This window comes from Hemibagrus wyckioides, linkage group LG07 (genome assembly GCF_019097595.1).
Source record: "Hemibagrus wyckioides isolate EC202008001 linkage group LG07, SWU_Hwy_1.0, whole genome shotgun sequence".
Lineage (NCBI taxonomy): Eukaryota > Metazoa > Chordata > Actinopteri > Siluriformes > Bagridae > Hemibagrus > Hemibagrus wyckioides.
The window spans coordinates 15,572,047-15,592,250 of NC_080716.1; the positions used below are offsets into that span (position 1 = coordinate 15,572,047).

Consider the following 20,204-nt stretch of genomic DNA (forward strand, 5'->3'; position numbering starts at 1 on the left):
CATGTTCAGAGCATTTGTAATGCATCGACAGTTCATTGAGGATGGATTTAATTACTATCCTTAATGTTCCTTGAATAAAATGTTTGGCTTATTAATATTACTTTAGATTTATTATCAGTCTAAACTGAAACTACCAAAAACTAAATGACTAACCTGTGACTAAAACTATTATTTATTTTGACCAAAACTCTAAGCAGTGAGAGCTTATACTGGGGAAAACTAAAATGTTTAGGCATTTTTATAACAATATCCTGCCACTCTGAACCAAGATATAATCAAAATGTGTGTAATGTGTAAAAAAAAAAAATCTGACTTTATTGCTCTGTTCAAACACTCAAATCCATTTAGACTCTGAGATGAAGTAGTGAAGTATGGAGAGGGTTAGTGTGTGTGTGTTTGAGGGTTATGAGTGTGTGTGTGAGACGCATGTGGATGATGTGCGAGTCAGTGTGTGTGGTGAGTGCTCACATGGTGCTGGAGGCCAGGTTGGTGTCCTCGTGCTTGAGTTTGCCGTCCAGTGCTAGACCTCTCTTCTCTCGGTTGTTGTTCAGTGTTGGGGTGAGTGTGTACACCTTACAGAATGTGGAGCTGGATGACACCTGATCACTGAAGATGAGTAATACAGACATTAGTCAGTGATACTGTACGTTCTGACCATATTCTTATCTTTATAGCAGGTAGCTGCCTATTTTTCTAGTGGACGTATGCAAAAGCTGCACCTCTTGTTTCTCAATGCATACAAAGACAGCCTGGTTTTAGTACTATAGATCTTAACAGAGAGTTAATAAAATAAAACAAAATAAAACAAAACAAAACAAAAAACAAAATAAAATAAAAATGTGTTTATGAAGAAGCAACCTGTTATCAGGCCTGGATTAACCACAGCATTTTCAGAGAATTTAAAGTTAAGACCAATGGAGAAAAAAAGATGAGAGAGATTAAGATAAAGAGAGGAAGAGGAGACAGAGATGAACAAAGGCTTTTTCTCAGCGGCTGCTATTTAATTGTGTAAACATGATGCTGTAAGTAAGCCAAGAGAAACTAATCATGGTCTCATATCTACAGGGTGCACACACAAATGAAGAGACAAGGAAGTGTCTAGTCTGAGATGCCTTGCATCACTTTAGCCTGTGATAACTACAGCGGTAGCAAACAGGGGACGCCTTTCATCTTACACCAGTTTTCATACACACACTGAATCAGTCATCCATTTTAACGCAAGGTGTACTCTAGCATTTTTTCACCATAATCTCTGCTTGTTGATTCTGTAGTGTCTATGTGATTAGCACTGAAAACAGAGTTTGAGCACTAAGGAAGGAAACATGGAAACTCCTCATTGATGAGAGAGGTCAGAGGAGAACCGTCAGAATTACATGAAGAAGTCTACAGTAACTCAAATAATCACTCTTTACAAATGTGATGCACAGAAAAGCATCTCAGAATGCACAGCATGTCAATCCTTGAGTTGCAGACCACTCTGGGTTCCTCTCCCATTAGTCAAGAAGAGTGGAAAAACCACTCTTCTGGGCAATTATTATTATTACTACTACTACTAGTATTAAACTCATTTATAATGTATGCGTAACAGCAGCATTCAGTCAATAGTATTTTCTCAAGAAAGCACTTCTTGAGAGATGCTTTTTGTGAATAAAGCTGTGTAATCCTTTCACAGATGGGACGTCCTTTCCAGAGGGAAGAATGTGTGGTTATGTATTACTAACCAAAATCAGATTTCATCAGTTGTCATCAAATGCAGATACCATAAGGAAAGTTTGAGTAATTGTTTAGCCTGAAGAGATGTTTACTGTATTGCTCCAGTGTTTGAAAGTTGGATAAAAAACCCACATAACAGCAGCTGTGGGTAGACATTCTGTCATTTCTGTTTCGAGCCTGTTTGAGCTCTGTACTGTTCTAGTGTAATGGTAATGGTTTGGGATTTTAACCATTTACTTACAGAATTCTGCCTCTGTGTTTCCACATACTGTGTGTGTAAAACCTTGTCTGTGGTAAATTCACATACTGAACATAGATCAGGCTGAAAACCACTGGAACATTGCTTTAAATAAGTGACATTATGCAAAGGAAGAATGTATAGTTGCTCAGGAGAACTGGTGAGGGGGTTAAACCTACAGACTTACTGTAATCACTGGAGAGCTGGAACATTGTTCCAAATGAGCCTGATGTAATAAGCGTATTTTTTTTTCTGTCCATCAGGTTTTGTTTAAGTTTCACTACTGTATATGTAGCACTTCCATGACTTTTGTTTGATCCTGTGTCACCACTCCTAGTGGTGGATTTTAGACAAGCATCGTAGCAGCGAGACCACTAAACTCATGACCAGAGATTTCTTTTAAGATCTAAACAAACCATAGGCTGAAAATTATACACTATAAATCTAGATTTATTTAACCATAACCAGTTCCTGGGTTGTTACCATAACAACCCATGCTGATATCTGAGCAAATTCAACTACAGATTGATCAAGCTATTTAAAATTTACCTTCTTGTAAAAAAAAATAAATAAAATTAATTAATTAATTAATTGGTTAAACATGTTCTGCTGTGTGAAGAAAGCTGGGGATCTGCTGTGATTTTTCCAGCATAAGGAAAAGGGGCACAGGGTTTTGGGTATAGATGGGATAGATGCAACAGAGCTGTGGGTTGCTTGGATCTTGCTTAGAGTGAAAAGTGGTAGGAGAGAGCTGCTAGAGCTGCAAGTTGGTTGCCAGGGTTTTTGGGTCGGTGACAGAGTACTGCCTGGCCTTTTGGAAGCAGCAACACAAAAGAAATCAGAGGAGAAGCTGGGGACGGTCTGTGAGGCTTGGAGTCTCAAAATGCACCTGATTTAATTCATCACTGCTTCTCTAAACTAATATATCAAAGCTGCAAATAACCAGTCCTGTATACACCTTTTATATTCTTAGAGCACAAAACACAGAGGATGACGAAATAAAAAAATAAAAGCATGACCAGATGAGCTGGAAAAGAGAAAAAGGGAAAAAAAAAATTGGTGAATGTTGACCAGGATGTAATGTTTATGAATTCCTAATGAAAGGAATACAAGGTCAGGAAATGAAGTATGATGTTAGAGAGAGAAGAGAGGGATGAGAAATGAAAGGAGGGATAAAGGGAGATGAAAGGGTACTCACTCGGCTTCTACCTGAGCCACGGGGCATTTGTACTGTGCAGTACTGAACAGACAGATATCAGCATACTGTCGCACTGTAGGGAGAAAACAGGGACACACGGCGGGGTTAGCAAAGCTAGACAGCACACATGCGTGCACCCCCCCCCCATGGATACACACATACATGCACGTACACAAGGCACACGCTCACACACGTACACAGGAAGTGCAAAAATCAATGAAGTCCATAAAAACCAATTTTCTATAATCCAGACATAAACAGCAGTGCATTTGTACATCCTCATAACACAAGATATCAATATCTCTCTCTGCTAATGCACCTGAATGCCTGGAGATTTCCATTCACACTGAAACACAAACAGACTTATCTAAAATATTGTGGCGGTGCCATCAATAACAGAAGCAAAGGCCTATTGAGTACTTGAAAAACTCAATAGCATCCTCAACAACACACTGGCCAACAGCTGTTTCTGTTTTAACATGCATAATTATTAACTCAAGACTTTCCGTGAACGGATACACAACATTCCGGTTGTTGAAAAGAAAACTGAGGAAGCAAGAGCAAAAAAAACAGTGTAGACAAAGAGGGTAGAAAACAGAGCAACAACAACAAAATAGATTTGACATCAAGGAAGCAGTGAGATCTGGTTTACACTGCGTTTTACCTGAGATTTTGATCCGTTTGACAGTTTTGGTGGAGTTGTTGGTGACGTGGACGTTGACGCTGATGGGTTCTCCATGATAGTAGAGCTGAGTGAGAGAGAGTAAAAAGGGAAAAAGAAATAAATAACAGAAAGCAAATAATATACACAGGGCTGTATGTTAATTAACGTTCTAGAAATCCTAAATAATTAACTTTGGTGATACAGAAAAATTTTTACAGGGGAGGAAACATAAAGCAGAGAATGTACAAGGTTTTATTCAATTACAAAGACTATGTGCACCAGGACAATGCTACGTTGTCAGGTCATAATTACAGTAATGCCAATTTTCTCCACGTCAAACCCATTCACTGCTTCATCAAAACTTGTGAAATTGAACAGACACTCACAGCACTTGCTAAAAGCAGCATGGGAAATGGAAAGCCCTGAGCTTTACAAAGTCATGAACACAATTTGACTATATACAGTTGTAGAAAGGACATCAGTGCATCAGCTCCAGGCATGTGGTAGTTTAGTGGTTAAGGCATTGGTCTACTGATCAGAAGGCAAGGCCCTTAACCCTCGGTTGCTCAGTTGTATTTAAAAAAAGAGAGAGAGAGAGAGAGAGAGAGCGCGAGCATATACTCAATGCCATAAATATTAAAGGGCATTATTTAATCCCACTCTTCGGTATTTAGGATAATTTATAATCAGTCTCTGGTGTCACCCAAATGAGGATGGGTTCCCTTCTGAGTCTGGTTCCTCTCAAGGTTTCTTCCTCATACCATCTATGGGAGTTTTTCCTTGCCACAGTCGCCTCAGGCTTGCTCACTAGGGATGATTTTTTCTAACATCTAGGACTTTTTGCACTATGTTTTTTGTTTCTTATGTTCTGTAAAGCTGCTTTGAGACAATGTCCACTGTTAAAAGCGCTACACAAATAAAATTTGGTTCCCTTTTGAATCTGGTTTCTTTCTCGCATCATCTCTGGTAGTTTTTCCTTACCACAGTCACTTCTGACTGGCTTATTAAGGACTACTGATGCACTTGTATACCATGGAAAAATGCATCTATATGCAAATTATGCATGCAAACATCAACCACCCTGGAAAACAGTTAACCAATGGTAAATGTGTGCACGAGAGTGTGTGTATTTATATACCTCTTTGTCAAGAGAAGCCTCCAGGTGAAGTGAGCGGTCAGACATGAGGAAGCTGCGTGTGGTCTCCACCATAGGCTGTGGTCCTGGTTTCTCTGGGGCATACTGCACCTTACGTATCACCAGCCGCACAGAGTTTCTAAAGAAACACGAACAGAGCTTGAAAGTCTGCTTATCAGTACAGTCTACAAATTAAAAAAATCTGAAATCTAAACACACAGGTTACACCCATGCTCGTATTTACAGTTAGGCCTGCATGGACACCCACATACACCAGGCGGAATACAGTAAACAATACACACATTGCGGTGTTCAAAAAGTACATGAGCATGAAGATAAAGTGCTGTACCTCTTGTGAATCTTCTCCTCCACAGATTTGGCACAGAAAGCTCTGATCTCAAAATCTACACCGCATGCCTGAGGGAGGAAATGTGGGGATATATTAGTAGTGACAAAAGTGTAAGGTCAGAAAGCCCATGTGAGAGCGTGTGTGTGTGTCTTTACTTTGCCTGTGTCCTCTGGTCCTGGCTGTAAAGTGACTGAGCAGGGAAGATTCTGAGGAATCTAAAATACAACAGCAGACAGATTAAACATTCACTCATTGACAGTGAGCATGCACATACCATTAAAAACAAATCTAGCTGTGCTTCCAGCATTTCTCAATCTATCTATCTATCTATCTAATCTATCTGCTGCATCTGTAGCATGTAAAGCGATTACCACAGATAAGAATTTCCTTATACCAAAACCCAATGGAAAACTCATTTATGCAAAAACATAACAAAAGCTGTGGGGGAATCAACAGCACCAATGTAAATCACAAATGATTAGACTTTCAGAAAGAGGAGTTTGTAAATGAACTTCTCGAGAACCAATAGAAGTGCTGCTTAACTCTCTAATCTGATTGCTCAAAAGCTGTTTGTTTATTTTCTATAACAGCAGCTCTGACAGTAGAAACTGACAAAATGTATTATAAATGTATTCAATTAAAAGAGAGAGAAAGAGAAACCATTTTGATATATTTGGATTATTTTAGAAAAATAATCCAAACAGAAAGAATGTTTTTATACGTTTTTCTATATTTCTACATTATCCAATACTTGATAATCGTTATAAAATAAGTTGTAGCATACGGTACTAATTCTACAAGAATAAGAAGCGGTTGTAGGTTTATAACATGTTAGACTGCGCAGCATGCGGCTGAATAAGATTGAATAAGACGAACGAGAGTAGTAATTACAGTGAAGTTGAAGGGGTGTGCGTGTTGGCCGAGCTTTTTGAGCAGGCGCTCCTGCAGGCGGCTGAGTGGTTTGTGCTCCTCAGGCAGAGGAGGAAAAGCCTGGAAGGTAGAGATGTAAAGGTCCTTTCTGAAAGACAATCCCAACACGTCCAGATCCTCTCGGCCATAACGAAACGCACACGTCAGAGTCACAAACACTGACCAGGAAGTGAGGAAAAAAGGAACACGTTTAGGGAAAAAAAAATGCAAGATGCAAATTTAGATATGGTGATGCGAGAGGTTTAGGCAAATGCAGAGGTGTCTGGTATCATCTGGAAAGGGCCGGTGTGAGCGCAGGTCTTCATTCCATCAAAGCAGAAGCCACACCGGAGTCTAATGAAGGTGGAATCAGGTGTTACTTCTGATGGATTGGAATGAGATCCTGCACCCTTTGTGGATAAGATTGAACACCTCTGAGCTAATGGATGCCTAATAGCATCAAGATTAATCAACACTTCACTCACCTTTTCTGTCTTTAAGGTATTCTGGGTCGACCAAAAGTACTCCATCTAAATTCAGATAACAGAGGGAAGAGTGAGCACAGCCGTGCTAGTCTAAAAATATCAACTCACAAAGTGAATCAAAATGACATTCTTTGACATAATTGATTATAAAAACAAATAACCTTCCATTTATTGTAATATATTCATATGTCTTACAACATTATCATGTAATAATCATTATTTCAGTCCTGTATACTGCCCTGATATAGCTTATAGTCACATTTGCAATGTATAATTACAGCCTCTTTTAAAAGCACAGTGGACACACCAAACTCGCTATCCATTGACTAATTAACTTACACATTTCAGTACATAAAGCACTATGGTAACAGTGCGACATGCATAGAATTTACACGTGACAGATTGGAAAAGCTTCACATGGTGAAATTTTACATCTACTAAATATACTTTTCTAAAAATGGCATACTTCCCTGAGCTAATATAGGTTTCTCTTTTGCATGCAGCCCAATCATTAGATCTAAAATATGCTTTCCCCCAAATGTGAAAGCTTCAAATGCAATTTTCTCCCATTTCAGTGTGTGACTATGGAGCATTGTGGACATTTTGAGGGTCAGTACCAACATGATCAAAGCTTTACTATCACTGTGGGAGGACAAAATAAGCAAGGTTTTAGTCTTTTTTACGCAGTCTGATTACTTTTTTACATCCATAGTGTTTGTTAAACTCCATATATAACATGATTTTTGCCTAGGCAAGATTAATAAGTAAACAAATAATAACATTTCCACATATTAATCATATCCCATATACGAGACTAATAACCCAATATATTACATGAAGCAATAGGTGGATAAGTCAAAACCTTCAGCTACAGACTGTAATCCTTAGTCTAACCGTCTGGATAGAGACACAAATATAAAGAAGCTGACATGTCATGCAACGGATCTTAGTAATTTCATCATATCATGTGTCTGTTCACATTTTTCCAGCCCAGAAAGAAGTGCTGTCATGGCTGCTCAGCTTTGCCACCCACAAGGCATACCTAGTTTCTGTAGAAAGGGTGATTGTGGTAAAGGCTTGTCAGTGTCTTCTTTGCATTTGTGACTTATCTCACAGGCTTTAGAAAATTACAAACTGCTCTTTTAATCTCTGAATGTTTGGGTCAGACTGTCCATCATAATTTCAGAAATATGACTTCATTGTGGTTTTCATCATACTAGAAATACATTTGGCTGGACCGGAAAATGATTGACTGCATAATTACAGTGAATGCTTTTATCCTAATCATCTTACAACAGGCAGGATACAAGCCAACGTCAAGCTGATAAAGATGGTAATTAATTTACACACCGCCACTACACTGAATAAACTTACATTAAACACATTTGCACAAGGCTAAGCAATGCTCGTCTTCTCATACCCTAATTGCACTCATCTTAATACAACTGTGCTCAGACAATAACCTGCTGTTTCCCAGCTCTGCTTAAATGTGCACACACACACACACACACACAAACAGTTTCAGTGAAGGAGGAAACAATTACAACCTTGTAAAAAGGTGATAATTACAAAACTCGAGATTTGGAGCTCAAACTCTCCATAGCACATTCAGATACATTATAATCACCTTCATTAGTGAAACTCCCATCTCTCTCTAATGCTACTAAATTGGTTTCTTCTTAGATTTGCTGCCATGGCAACAGTCAGACAGGCACATCAGTGACGAGAAGAGACATCGGGGAAAAATAAAACATATTGCTTATCCCAAAGCCAGACTATATCATATGTAGAGAACAATGTAATCTTGTCCTCCTTAAGCATGTTGACTGTTTCAGGGGACAAAAAAAGTCTTTCACTGATTCTGAGGTTTTCTTTTAATTTAGCACTAGAGCATTTATTAAAGTATGCTTATTAGCTAGCATGTTGAGGTCGTGAAATTAACAACACTTCTGTGATTATGATATTAAGTTATAAGGTTTTTATCCAAAGACAAATTTTTTTAAAGATTTTTTTCTAGTCTTGATCACTTCCCACTCAGTGACACATGCTTCCTCTGAGACATGTGAAGCAGCCAACTGCATCATCTTGAACTGCTGCTCATGCTGCATCACAGGGCAGCGTAACACACTCTCAGAAAAGTGCTATCTGCTCCCTTTGGCATGCATGAGCTCACAGATCTCAGCGACTTTTGTCCAACTGACTTTTGTCACTGTTTTTGCTCTCTTGGACTTTCAGAGACAGATGGCTATGGAATCGTTTTTATGGAATCAGGGCAAACACTTTTCTGTTGCACCAATCAGGAATCAATGTTTTAATATTCTGTTGTAAAATATTCCTCATACAGTGACAGCCATATATGCAGTACTCTCACTTCCCTCTCAGGATTCTTGGGATAGGCTCCAGATTTACTGCAACCCTAACCAGAATAAAGTGGCTACTGAAACTAAGTGAGTGCCAAATTTGTGAATGTCATATTTACTTTAAAGTGTGTCCAACTGGTGAATGGGTTCAAAATTCTAACCATTTAGCTGTTTGGTTCATTGGTTGTTCATAATCAGTTAAAACGTCAACTAAAAGATGTCACTATTGTAAAGGCTCATCAGCCAGTAGATCTACCAGGACCAAAGGAGATACAATTTTTCTTTAAGCTCTTCAGACTCACCAACTGGATCCACATGATCTAGATGATCCACAAAGTCCCTTTTCCCCAAGTAGACTGTAAGCTAAGGGAAGAAAAACACAAGCGATTTAATTTCTTGTAAACATTCAAGTAGGAAGCAAATCAGACTGGTTAATATTCCTCTTGGGGATTATTCACCACATCCACACACACATGCAACAAAACACACATGATTATACAACAAAAAGTCTGAATCATTCTGACCCTAAGCTGCTCCACACCCTTCCTGCAGACGACCCTGCCAGACCGAGTGAGATCACAAAACACATCTTCCCAACACACACACACAGCTCTCTATCACACACACATACACATTGAGACAGAGAATAGATGGAATGCACAAAAGGAGTAAATAATGAAGAAAGAAAGAGAAAGCAACATAGAATGAGATGGTCCACAGAGAGAAGAAGGAAGAGCCTTTCACAGGTACACACATATACATTCGGGAAAATTACCTTGCAGTTGGGGCTGGACTTCTTAAAGACTCTGCAAAGGAGAAAAGACAGATGGATTATTATGTATACTTATTGGAATTCCAGTACCACTGAAATATAAGAAATAAAATATGCGGGGTTGCTGTATTGGAAGCTAAACACTTATTTTTATAAATAAAGCATGACAGTGAAATTTGGCAAAAGGAAAGGTGATCTTGATGAGATTGGTGTGTATATGAGAGAGAGAGAGAGAGAGAGAGAGAGGTGTGTATGTGTTGCAACGTGTCTGATTGTAATGCAGTGTGAGGGGTAGAAATAGCTGTGGTGAGAAACTTCACATTCCCTGCCAAGCTATCCACATTAAACAAGTGAGAAAATATCACCATCGGTCTCCCCCTAACATTTTCCCTTCCATTTTGCACTCCATTTTCTACCTCTCTCTCTCTCACACACAGTTTCTCACACTCTTCTCTTATCTTTGAATCTTTATTCCTCTCTCTTCTTTAGATAAAGACCTGTCAGAGAGATCTCTCTGTCAACTGCAGGAAGGAAAAATACAAACAGACAGAGACAAAGGCATTGCGGTCTGACAGAAAAAACATCATGCACAGAACCACAGAAAGAGATAAATATTTAAAGTGTGTATGTGGTTGTTGACTTTGTGCTAGAGAATACGTGAAATCAACTCATGCATCATCTCACTTTGCAGTCACTTTTCATAGCCATCAATGACTATTTTATTAGTAAGGGGTGGTTAGTGTGTTTTTGCCATTTTGCAAAAATAAACACTTGGGGGAAGATGTCAATGTTTCATCTATGATCAATGCTAAGCTTTCCTATGACTTGTGCACTTCTTAGCTCTGTCCACAAGGTGCCCTTAATGTAGCATGACTTGGCTGTATACTAAAGTGTACAGTTTTAGTCATACATTACTGCCTAGTATGCAGTTGACAAAAAGGAGGAATTGTGGAGGACACCCTTAACTTAGATCAAACAAATACTCAGTGTATGAGTAAATGCCCTCAATGTATATTTTTCTATTTACAAAATGATTCATGAAGCATGTCACCATGAAACAGGTTCAATGATCTGAGCATGCAGTACGATGGTACTGAGAAACCACAGAACCTGCATGCTAAGCTAGCTAGTTACCTCAGCCAGTGCTAATGCTACACAAAATCATGATTGTTACGGCATATTTAACTACTGGTTATGTATATTAATGAAAATGCAAATATTTGACTATTTGACTATTGTGTCTACAAGTAACAAAATGTGCTAGCAATTTGCTACCAACAAGCTAGCTAGGATTTCTTATAGGATTGAAGCTGTGGTGATGTACTGAAGTCATTCCAAACAATTCCCTCAGCATTTATTATAATGCACAGAAGATTTTCTAATGGTTTAAAAATGTCGTCTCACGGATAAAACACGCTACATTTGATCAGCTTTAACATTAATCTGGTAAAAACCTAGGAGGCTAGTCAAACATCAGAGCAGGCTAATAAACAACATTTGGAAGAAAGCTAACTATTCAACCGCTAGCACCTTAGCAAGAGATGCTATGTTCGAGTAGGACAGCAAAAATGATTTTAAAGCTAAAATCCTTGTCGTCTGTGGTTTGAAATGAGTTACACACATTATGAACATTTACAAATATCATTTAAAGATTGTGTTTCAATTAGAGGTTGGATCACGTTAGCTAGCTGCTTAGCATTAGCAGTGAAGAAGTGAAGTTATTATAAATATTCCGTATTTCAGCCAGCTTCAGTCGTGATATTCAGAAAATAAGTCAGTCAAGTAAGTGAATAAATATAAAATACATCCAGAGTTTTGAAATGACTACGAAGGGGTGCGGTTTCCTGAAACTTTACATTTGACCAACTGACAAACTGAATACTTCTATCCTACCCATACACACACACACACACACACTCCTCCTATCCTATGACCTATAAAAAAGCTGCAGTTTTTATACACACACAGAAACAAACAAATTAATAAAAGTAAAGTGCGTGTGTGTCTGTGTGTGTGTGTGTGTGTGTGTGTGTGTGTGTGCAAGCATGGTGCCCTTACTCTAAGGCTGTTATTGTAAATTCAATATTAATGAGAATGTATTCATTAGTGAATGCTGGCAGATTGACAGACTTTAACAGCACTTTAAACTTTCATCAGCACAGTGAGAAAGAGGGAACAAGGACGAGTGATAGAGACATGGAGAGTTGACAAAGAGACAGAATTAATTGTGGAAAAGCTACAAAAGAGAGATCTGATTTAACAAACAACAGAAATGAAAAGAGGTTTTATAAAAAGATCTGAAGAGACAATGGGAAGATACCGAGATAAAAGGGGTGAGTGGGAGAGGATGATAGGAGAGAAAAAGGAAGATGAGAGAAAGTTAATAGAGAGAGAGAGGGGGACCCTAATGACAGGAGTTAAGTAACTACTTAAGTGAGAGAGAGAGAGAGAGAGAGAGAGAGAGAGATGGGGGAATGAATAAAGAAATAAAGGGATAAATGGTGTAGTTAATGATGAGTAGAATATTGTAAAATAAATGAGTAAAAAAAGGTAACAAAATGTTGGCATGTCTCTCTATCTGTTCACGTTATATGTTCACGTAGGTTTTTGTTTCTTTCTTCGCCATGTTTATGTGCTTAAAATAGGTTTGTGTTCCACATTACAATACAGAGAAATCTTACATTGGGGTCAGGAATGTGTGCTAGTGGGATTCAGCTTTCACAAGCACCATAAAGGTGCAACAGCTGATTCCTTACTTGTACAAATAAAACCAGCTGTAGATGGACAACATAAAAATAGATTAACCCAAAGCCTGTATTAAGTTAAATAAATAAATCCAAAGTTAAACCCAGCTATGTGTAAGACACCTGATCTTGAGGTAAAGACTAATCTTACCTAATGCACCTTTAAATAGAAACTAACATTTTGATAACTGTGTGTTTGCATCAGAGAGGGAAAAGGAGAGAGAGAGAGAGAGAGAGAGAGAGAGAGAGAGAGAGATGAACAAAAGCATTTCTTGTTTTCTTTCTTTCTAAAACATACTTTTTATTGGGTCACCATGGCAGCTAGAGGTTTTTCTTGCGTCCCTATGACAACAATGTGGACCAAAACTACAAGAGCTAAGCGACAATGAGAGAGAGTTTGTAAGCATGGAGCAAAAATTCCATCCACATGGAATCTGGGTGTGGGTGTGTGGGTGTGTGTTGTTCAGTGAGGGGGTGTGCATTCAACACTGATAATAATGAAAAAGGAGTAGTTAAAGATGTTATCAAAGATAAAAGCCCTCATCATAAACCACAGAGACCAGCAGTTTCTCTTATTTATCCAAACACCTTTATTACCTGCAGGTTATTACACATCACTATTAACAGAATCACTGTGCAGGTCACATTAAAGGCATGTCTACTGTGTTTACTCAGCCTGTCCTGAATCCTAAATCAGCCGAACACACACCTCACAGATGAACAAACAAAACCTGGCCTGAAGTCCCAGCTTTGAGACCATGCGTGCCTCTGTGTGTGTGTGTGTGTGTGTGTGTTTGCATGGATGCCTGAGCAAGTAGCTGCAGGTTCTTCTTCCTCAACCTGCAAATATTCTGTGCAGCACTATTCTGAGCACTGCTTGATGGTGGCACAACGAGGAATCGGCGTGACGAGTGTTTTGTGCAGGTTTGGCCAGACGCCTGGTTCTATGATTTACAAATGCAGACTGATAATATACACAAGTGTATACAGAACTGTGTATCTTAGCCAAACAGGAATACAAATATTAGCGAGTTCAAATGCATACAGACACTCAGCAACCACTGAAGGTACAGTTCCTCTGTTGTGATGAATGACCTGTCAAACACAAGATTGGAGATAGTACGCAGCTCCCAGAGGGTCTTCATTCACCAGAGCCTCAGTCACATACACTCTCTAGCAAGCATGCGCACACATACTCTTTCTCATGCACACACTTTTGCACACACGTAGGGATAATAAGGAGGTGAGATCTCAAAGCATGACTTATCCCGGTGGACATATTATATTCTCTCATAATCCAAAGTAATTTACAACTAAGACACAGCGGAGGATTTAACCTCACAACTTCACAGGAATCGTCAACGTAATCAGTAAAGATGTGCAGTCTACTTCTGTATATATATGCACTGGAGCTTTGAGGATAAAGTAGCTAAGTAGCCAAGTAAATATCCACCGGGTTCATCATCATTCAACATCATTCACACACTGCATTGCTTACATCCATATAGACTAAGCTTAAAAGATATCATGTAGTAATAATATTACTACATGTAAAATAATATTTACCTGCTTGTGAACTACGAACTGGAACTACACTGCCATCACAATCACATTTTCTACTTTTTTTTTTTTTTTTACACATTTGTTTCGAGGTTTAGTCACCGTCAGTTCCCACCCACTTGTTAGCACTCTCCTATCGCACAACAGCCACCGGGGGAGCGTGAAGACCAGCTCCTGCGTCCTCCACGACACGTGAATCCAGCCGCTGCATCACTCACAGAGGAAAGGGCTATGCATCCTATTCCACGTACATGAACTCACTGAATCCCATGACTGAGGAGTGGCGTTAGTGTTAATGCAGTGAGCAGCGATTTCAGCCTGCAGCCTGAATAAGGGTTAAAGTAGCACTTTATAAGCTTCCCTTATGTATTAACTCCAACTATTCAAGAACTTCAGAAACAGCTTGGAGGATGGAGTATAACTGGGGTAAAGGAGAAAACTGTTTAAATTTTGTGCATCATTATTTTCATGTCATTATATCTCTTAATGCTGCCTAGTGCTGTTTTCCATTACAAATCTAAAAGAGATTATTCCAGTACTGATGCTAAAGCAATTATACACTATTAAATCCTTACCTCCTGCTCCTGTCTGTACTTATACATTTCACTCCTTTCTTCATCCCTGTCCTGCCCCAGACTAGTCAAAGACCATGTACATCACACATACACACACACACACACACACACACACACACAGCTAACAGCACGACCCATCTGTGTGCAAGAAAATCAATCAGGGTCTCATTTTCCCAATTTAATCTGAGTAGGGTGATGAGGGCCAAATGAAGATCCATTTATCAAGGCTGATGGAGAGAGCGAGAGCGAGAGCGAGAGAGAGAGAGAGAACAGATGGAGGAATGAATAAAGAAATAAAGGGATGAGAAAAAACAGAGCACAGTAAGAGAGAGACCCACACAGACAAAGAGAGGCAACAGATGGAGAGAAAGACAGAGATATGTCTAGACAGGTGGAGGCAGAGAGGACAAGAGACACAGAGATAGACAGACAGACAGATTGAGAAAGACAGATAAAGGGAGGCAGATGGAGCAAAAGAGACAGGTAAAACAGACAGACAAACAGTCAAAGAGACAGAGCAAGAGAGATAGAGAGAGAGAGAGAGAGAGAGAGAGAGAGAGAGAGAGAGAGAAAGAGAGAGAGGAGACTGAGACTTGGTGGTGTATATCTAACCACTGTAACCCAGTCATTATGTAGGTGAATAGGTCACCTCCAGAACTGGTTCTCTGTAAAATACACACACGCACACACGCACACACCCACACACCCACACACAGCAGTGTGTGTAAGCCACACAGCTCGGCACCTCCATGCAGTGTCTCTGTTTAGAGCAGCACATTAGAGGGACATTCGAGCGAAGCTGCTTTTTTACTGTGACCAAAACCAGTCATAATGAAAAAGCACAAATTCCACCATGACATCAGAACCTGTACAAAGCAGCAGCAGCAGCCTTAAGCTAAAATCACCTAAAATATGGACCTTCTTTAGATGCAAGGAGGGGGGAAAAACACTAACACACTGGTTATAACTTGCTTATGATGTGCAGTAGGTATACACACACTCCTCACTTCTCCAGTGACGCTGATCAGAAGCCGTTCTGTTTTTCAGCTCGTGACCCTCGAAGCAGCAACCAGACGAGTTTCTCAATAGACAGCAGAAAAGTAACCACCGCTGACCATTTCACAGCTTGTACTTTTCTCTTCACTTCTATCAGCATATATACACGTTACGCTGTCACGGACATCCATTATGTTTGTAAATGAGTAAGTAGATGGAATGTTTGTTCACGGTAGAAATAGCTCTCAGTTCTTTACAAGTGCCAGAAAAATCCTGGTTCCTTCTAAAATAAACCATGTCCATGTCCATCTTTTAAACGCAAAAAGGAAAATATCTACAGTTATCTTCACAGGGTATAATATAATATATAATATAATACAATACACCAACCAGGCATAACTTTATGACCACCTGCCTAATATTGTGTTGGTCCCCCTTTAGCTGCCAAAACAGCCCTGACCCATCCTGCACTGTGTGTTCCGACACCTTTCTATCAGAACCAGCATTAACAACTTCTGCAATTTGAGCAACAGTAGCTCGTCTGTTGGATCGGATCACACGGGCCAGCCTTCACTCCCCATGTGCATCAATGAGCCTTGGCCGCCCATGACCCTGTCGCCGGTTCACCACTGTTCCTTCCTTGGACCACTTTTAATAGATACTGACCACTGCAGACTGGGAACAGCCCACAAGAGCTGCAGTTTTGGAGATGCTCTGATCCAGTCGTCTAGCCATCACAATTTGGCCCTTGTCAAACTCGCTCAAATCCTTACACTTGCCCATTTTTCCTGCTTCTAACACATCAACTTTGAGGACAAAATGTTCACTTTCTGCCTAATATATCCCACCCACTAACAGGTGCCATGATGAGGAGATACTCAGTGTTATTCACTTCACCTTTCAGTAGTCATAACATTATGCCTAATAATAACACAATACAAGTCCTTTAGGTCAGCTTGTCTAATTAAAAATGTACATTTGTAGATCAGCTATTGGCTCAGGAACAAGAACCGGCATTTTACTGGTTAGTTTAGGCTCATCATTTCCATTTTTTTCAGAGAAGGAGACAGAGTAGTTCGGCCGCTGAGATAAAGTGCATGTGCGTCCACAGCTGTTCTCCTCTTACGCCAACTAGGCAGCCAAGACTTCATAACAAAACTTGCACACTGAGTTCTGAACATTATTTCTGGAGATTATGTACTGCGTCATGAGTGAGAGTTTTGGTCTTTTCAATGAAAGGCATACAACACACACTCACACACATTGTCATTAGGTATTAAGGGGATTTCATTGCAGCTGACTGGGATTTTTTATATTGATTAAGAGAACACAGAGCTTGAAGCACTGAGGCAGAATTCTCCTGTTTTAGCTGTATGTTCTGGCTGCTAACATTCCTCGGAAACTCTTCTGACCACAGACCACATCTGATAGGCGTGCACACAAAAATAAACCCGTGCTCTTGCATGCACAAACACACGCACAAAAAAGTGTGAAGTGCAAGTGAGAGGGAAGCTGACAGACTGTTGGAAACTGCAGACTGAGGAAACACATCTTTAACTTTCAGGGCAAGGAGCATGCATCAGAACCTCTATGTAGGTGTGTGTGTGTGTGTGTGTGACAGAAAGAGAGTGAGTGAGTGAGAAAATAAGTCAAAGATCCAAAGAGCACATTGTGTATGTCAGTGAGACAGCTGTGCATGCAGTGTTGCAATGTTACACATACATGCACATTAAGAGTGCAGAGTGTGTGTGTGTGTATGTCTCCTTGACTCCTACTTTGCATGTTTAACAATGCCAGTACAATTCTTCATCCAATGAGGCCTAAGCTGAAAGGAATTTATTACTGTTAAGCAACGTTTCCTACTTTATGATGCCTTTATGTAACTCTCTCTCCACACACACACACTTTATCCATTTCACATTTTGTATCTACTTCATTATTTGTTATCCATTTAATCTTTTAAACACGCGCAGGGTCCAGACGCACATTCCTCACTCTTGTAGCTACACACGTCATATTAGTTTAGTGGAGTTTGTGATTAATAAGCTTCAAGATGAATAAGTGAATAACAAACTTAACTCATCTTGCTCTAAAGCGTTTATGTAAATCATATCCATCTTGTGTGATTTGATTATCCTAAAGCCATAAGCTATATCCTTTACGTTTCGCTCTGAACACAAGCAAGAGGTCGTGTCTACATCTTCCTCTCATATTTTTCATCAATACTTCTTAAATTCATCTTTACCGAATTCATATATTATATGAGATGTACACAAAACAGCTTGTGGTTAACCAGGACCTGCAGGATGTGTGTGTGTACGAGAGCTGTTAATTTGTAAGATTTCAGAACAATTGAAACTATGAAAAATCAACAATAATTTCAGTTCTGAAATCGCACCGGAGTGTGAAATTGTGTCGTCCTTGATCCTGACACCAGCTATAGATTTAAACAAGGGCTTTGTATTGATGGAAGCAAGAACCCCATCAATTATTTAAATACAATTTGCTATAAATACCTCTTTATAATGGCTCATAATGCCTTCACCAGGGTTATACACAATTACAACTAAAAGCGGCAGGACAAGCCATTGTGCATTCTGCCTTATTAATAGTAAATCCTTTTCTATCCCCATGTAATAAAGGAGATGGAAAAAAAAAAAGCTCACCCTAAATTACAAAGCATTTACTATTAATAAAACCATTCATTTGGAGGAAGGGCTATAATCTTCAGCAGCACAGGAAATGTTGCAAGAAATGACTTTAGTAATGTTCAACGTCCATTTTCACTTCTAAATGAAAATAGCCGTTTTACCAATTTGTGATAAAACCCTAAATATGTGCCTCGTTACTACTACACCTTACTACTGCTGACACACTCTTCGTCATAAATAAGAATAGTGATAATAAATAAGCCAAATCAGCAGAAACAACAGAATGTTTTTGCAATGGAATATGTATATGACAGAAGATTTCCCTGAGGCTGGCCTGCAAGCTTAAGTCAGAGGAATCTTAATGCTAAGACTTCGAGTAATCATACCGATTGAGATCTATTTGACGTCATGGTGGATTTGTGATCAGATAACCTGAGATAGCTGTTAATGAATACGTGTGAACTGGGATTCTGTATATTTATAAAATGCGTGTGTCTCTTCTGAGTTACTCAACAGATGTGTCTCTCTACTGATGTATTAAATCCAGCGGTACTTTCTGACAGTTTCACACAACCACAATACATCACTCTGAAACCAGGGTTTTGGATATTTTGTCACACGATGCAACCCACCTGAGCATGGTGGTTAGCATTTAGCAACTATGTCTAACACATCTGGGGGTTGGGGGTTCGGATCCCACCTCTGTGGGTTGTAGGCAGATTGAGACTGAAATTGTCTGGGGTGTGCGAGTGTGACAGTGCTCTGCAATGGACTGGCACACCCTGTCTGAGGTGTCTCCACTCATTGTGCCTCGAGTCTCCTGAGATTGTCTCTAGGTTCCCTGTGGTCTTATGTAGGATAAGCGCTACAGAATAAATGGATAGACACAACCGGCATTATAGCCCTCACAACACACACACACACCCACCCCTCTCTGTTCTTGACATGTCTAGTTAGTTTTTCACTCCTAACTACATGCAATTTTAATAATAGGTAAACAGATAGGTCGTAGGTCATTTTAATAACCTCAATGAGCCGCCCAGAAATTTGTGTAAAGCGCCTGCGTAAGCCAGCTCTGAATTCCAAATCTTCACGGAAATTCTGACGTAACGATCAGACTTAATTTGCCAACTTTGAATACGACCCACGAACATTGGAAGAAATGGAAGAACAGGAAAATGAACAGGAAAATCGGTGACACTGGTTGAAACCTCATCAGATATGACCAGTGCTGTCAATAAGGCGAGGAAATGACGTAAACAAGCATCAGAAGTACGTGGCTCATTTTTTGGGAACTTGTGGACATTTATAAAGCTGACAGTGTAGCAACATTAAGACTCTTAGTATTGTTAGAAAATACTCAGAAAACTTTAGAGGAATTTAAGAAAGCCTTTTGTAAGAGCATGTCATTATTTATGTCAGAGGTGATGACTGGATGTGACGTAACATCTCTGAAGTTCTGAATCTGCAGTAAGAATGAAAGAATAAGCAAAAAACAGGAAAGAACAACCAAAATCAACCAGTACAATTATTTCTAATACTTTTGGTCTCAAACTTTTCCTCAAAATCTTTCTCTGTGGAAGCAGAACATAAAAAACTGAAGGGATTAAAGTGGACAGAGATCTTGGTGCTTTGCATTTTTAACAATAGGCTAGAGTGCTGTAAACTTCACAAAATGGCGCCACTTCACTTTAATAAAAATGTTAGGAATAGCGCTGGGCTTTATCCTGCTTACTGTCTCTCATTATGTCTCTTCTCTTGGTCTCTACTTCTCTCTCTGTGTGTCTCTCTCTCTCTGTGTCTCTGTCTCTCTCTCTCTCTCTCTGTGTCTCCGTCTCTCTCTCTCTCTCTGTGC

At 39.5% G+C, this 20,204-nt stretch overlaps 1 protein-coding gene across 1 annotated transcript in view; it reads right to left on the reverse strand.

Moving 5' to 3' along the window:
- The window catches only part of arrb2b (arrestin, beta 2b), a 48,500-nt gene that overhangs the window by 6,919 nt on the left and 21,377 nt on the right, over positions 1 to 20,204 (reverse strand). The window contains exons 2-11 of the mRNA XM_058394823.1: positions 9,827 to 9,857; positions 9,354 to 9,414; positions 6,692 to 6,736; positions 6,189 to 6,385; positions 5,453 to 5,512; positions 5,298 to 5,365; positions 4,952 to 5,087; positions 3,814 to 3,898; positions 3,150 to 3,222; positions 469 to 606 (exon numbers count right to left, since the gene is read on the reverse strand). Of these exons, the coding sequence (XP_058250806.1) occupies positions 469 to 606; positions 3,150 to 3,222; positions 3,814 to 3,898; positions 4,952 to 5,087; positions 5,298 to 5,365; positions 5,453 to 5,512; positions 6,189 to 6,385; positions 6,692 to 6,736; positions 9,354 to 9,414; positions 9,827 to 9,857 (894 nt within the window). The remainder of the gene's footprint in view (positions 1 to 468; positions 607 to 3,149; positions 3,223 to 3,813; positions 3,899 to 4,951; positions 5,088 to 5,297; positions 5,366 to 5,452; positions 5,513 to 6,188; positions 6,386 to 6,691; positions 6,737 to 9,353; positions 9,415 to 9,826; positions 9,858 to 20,204) is intronic.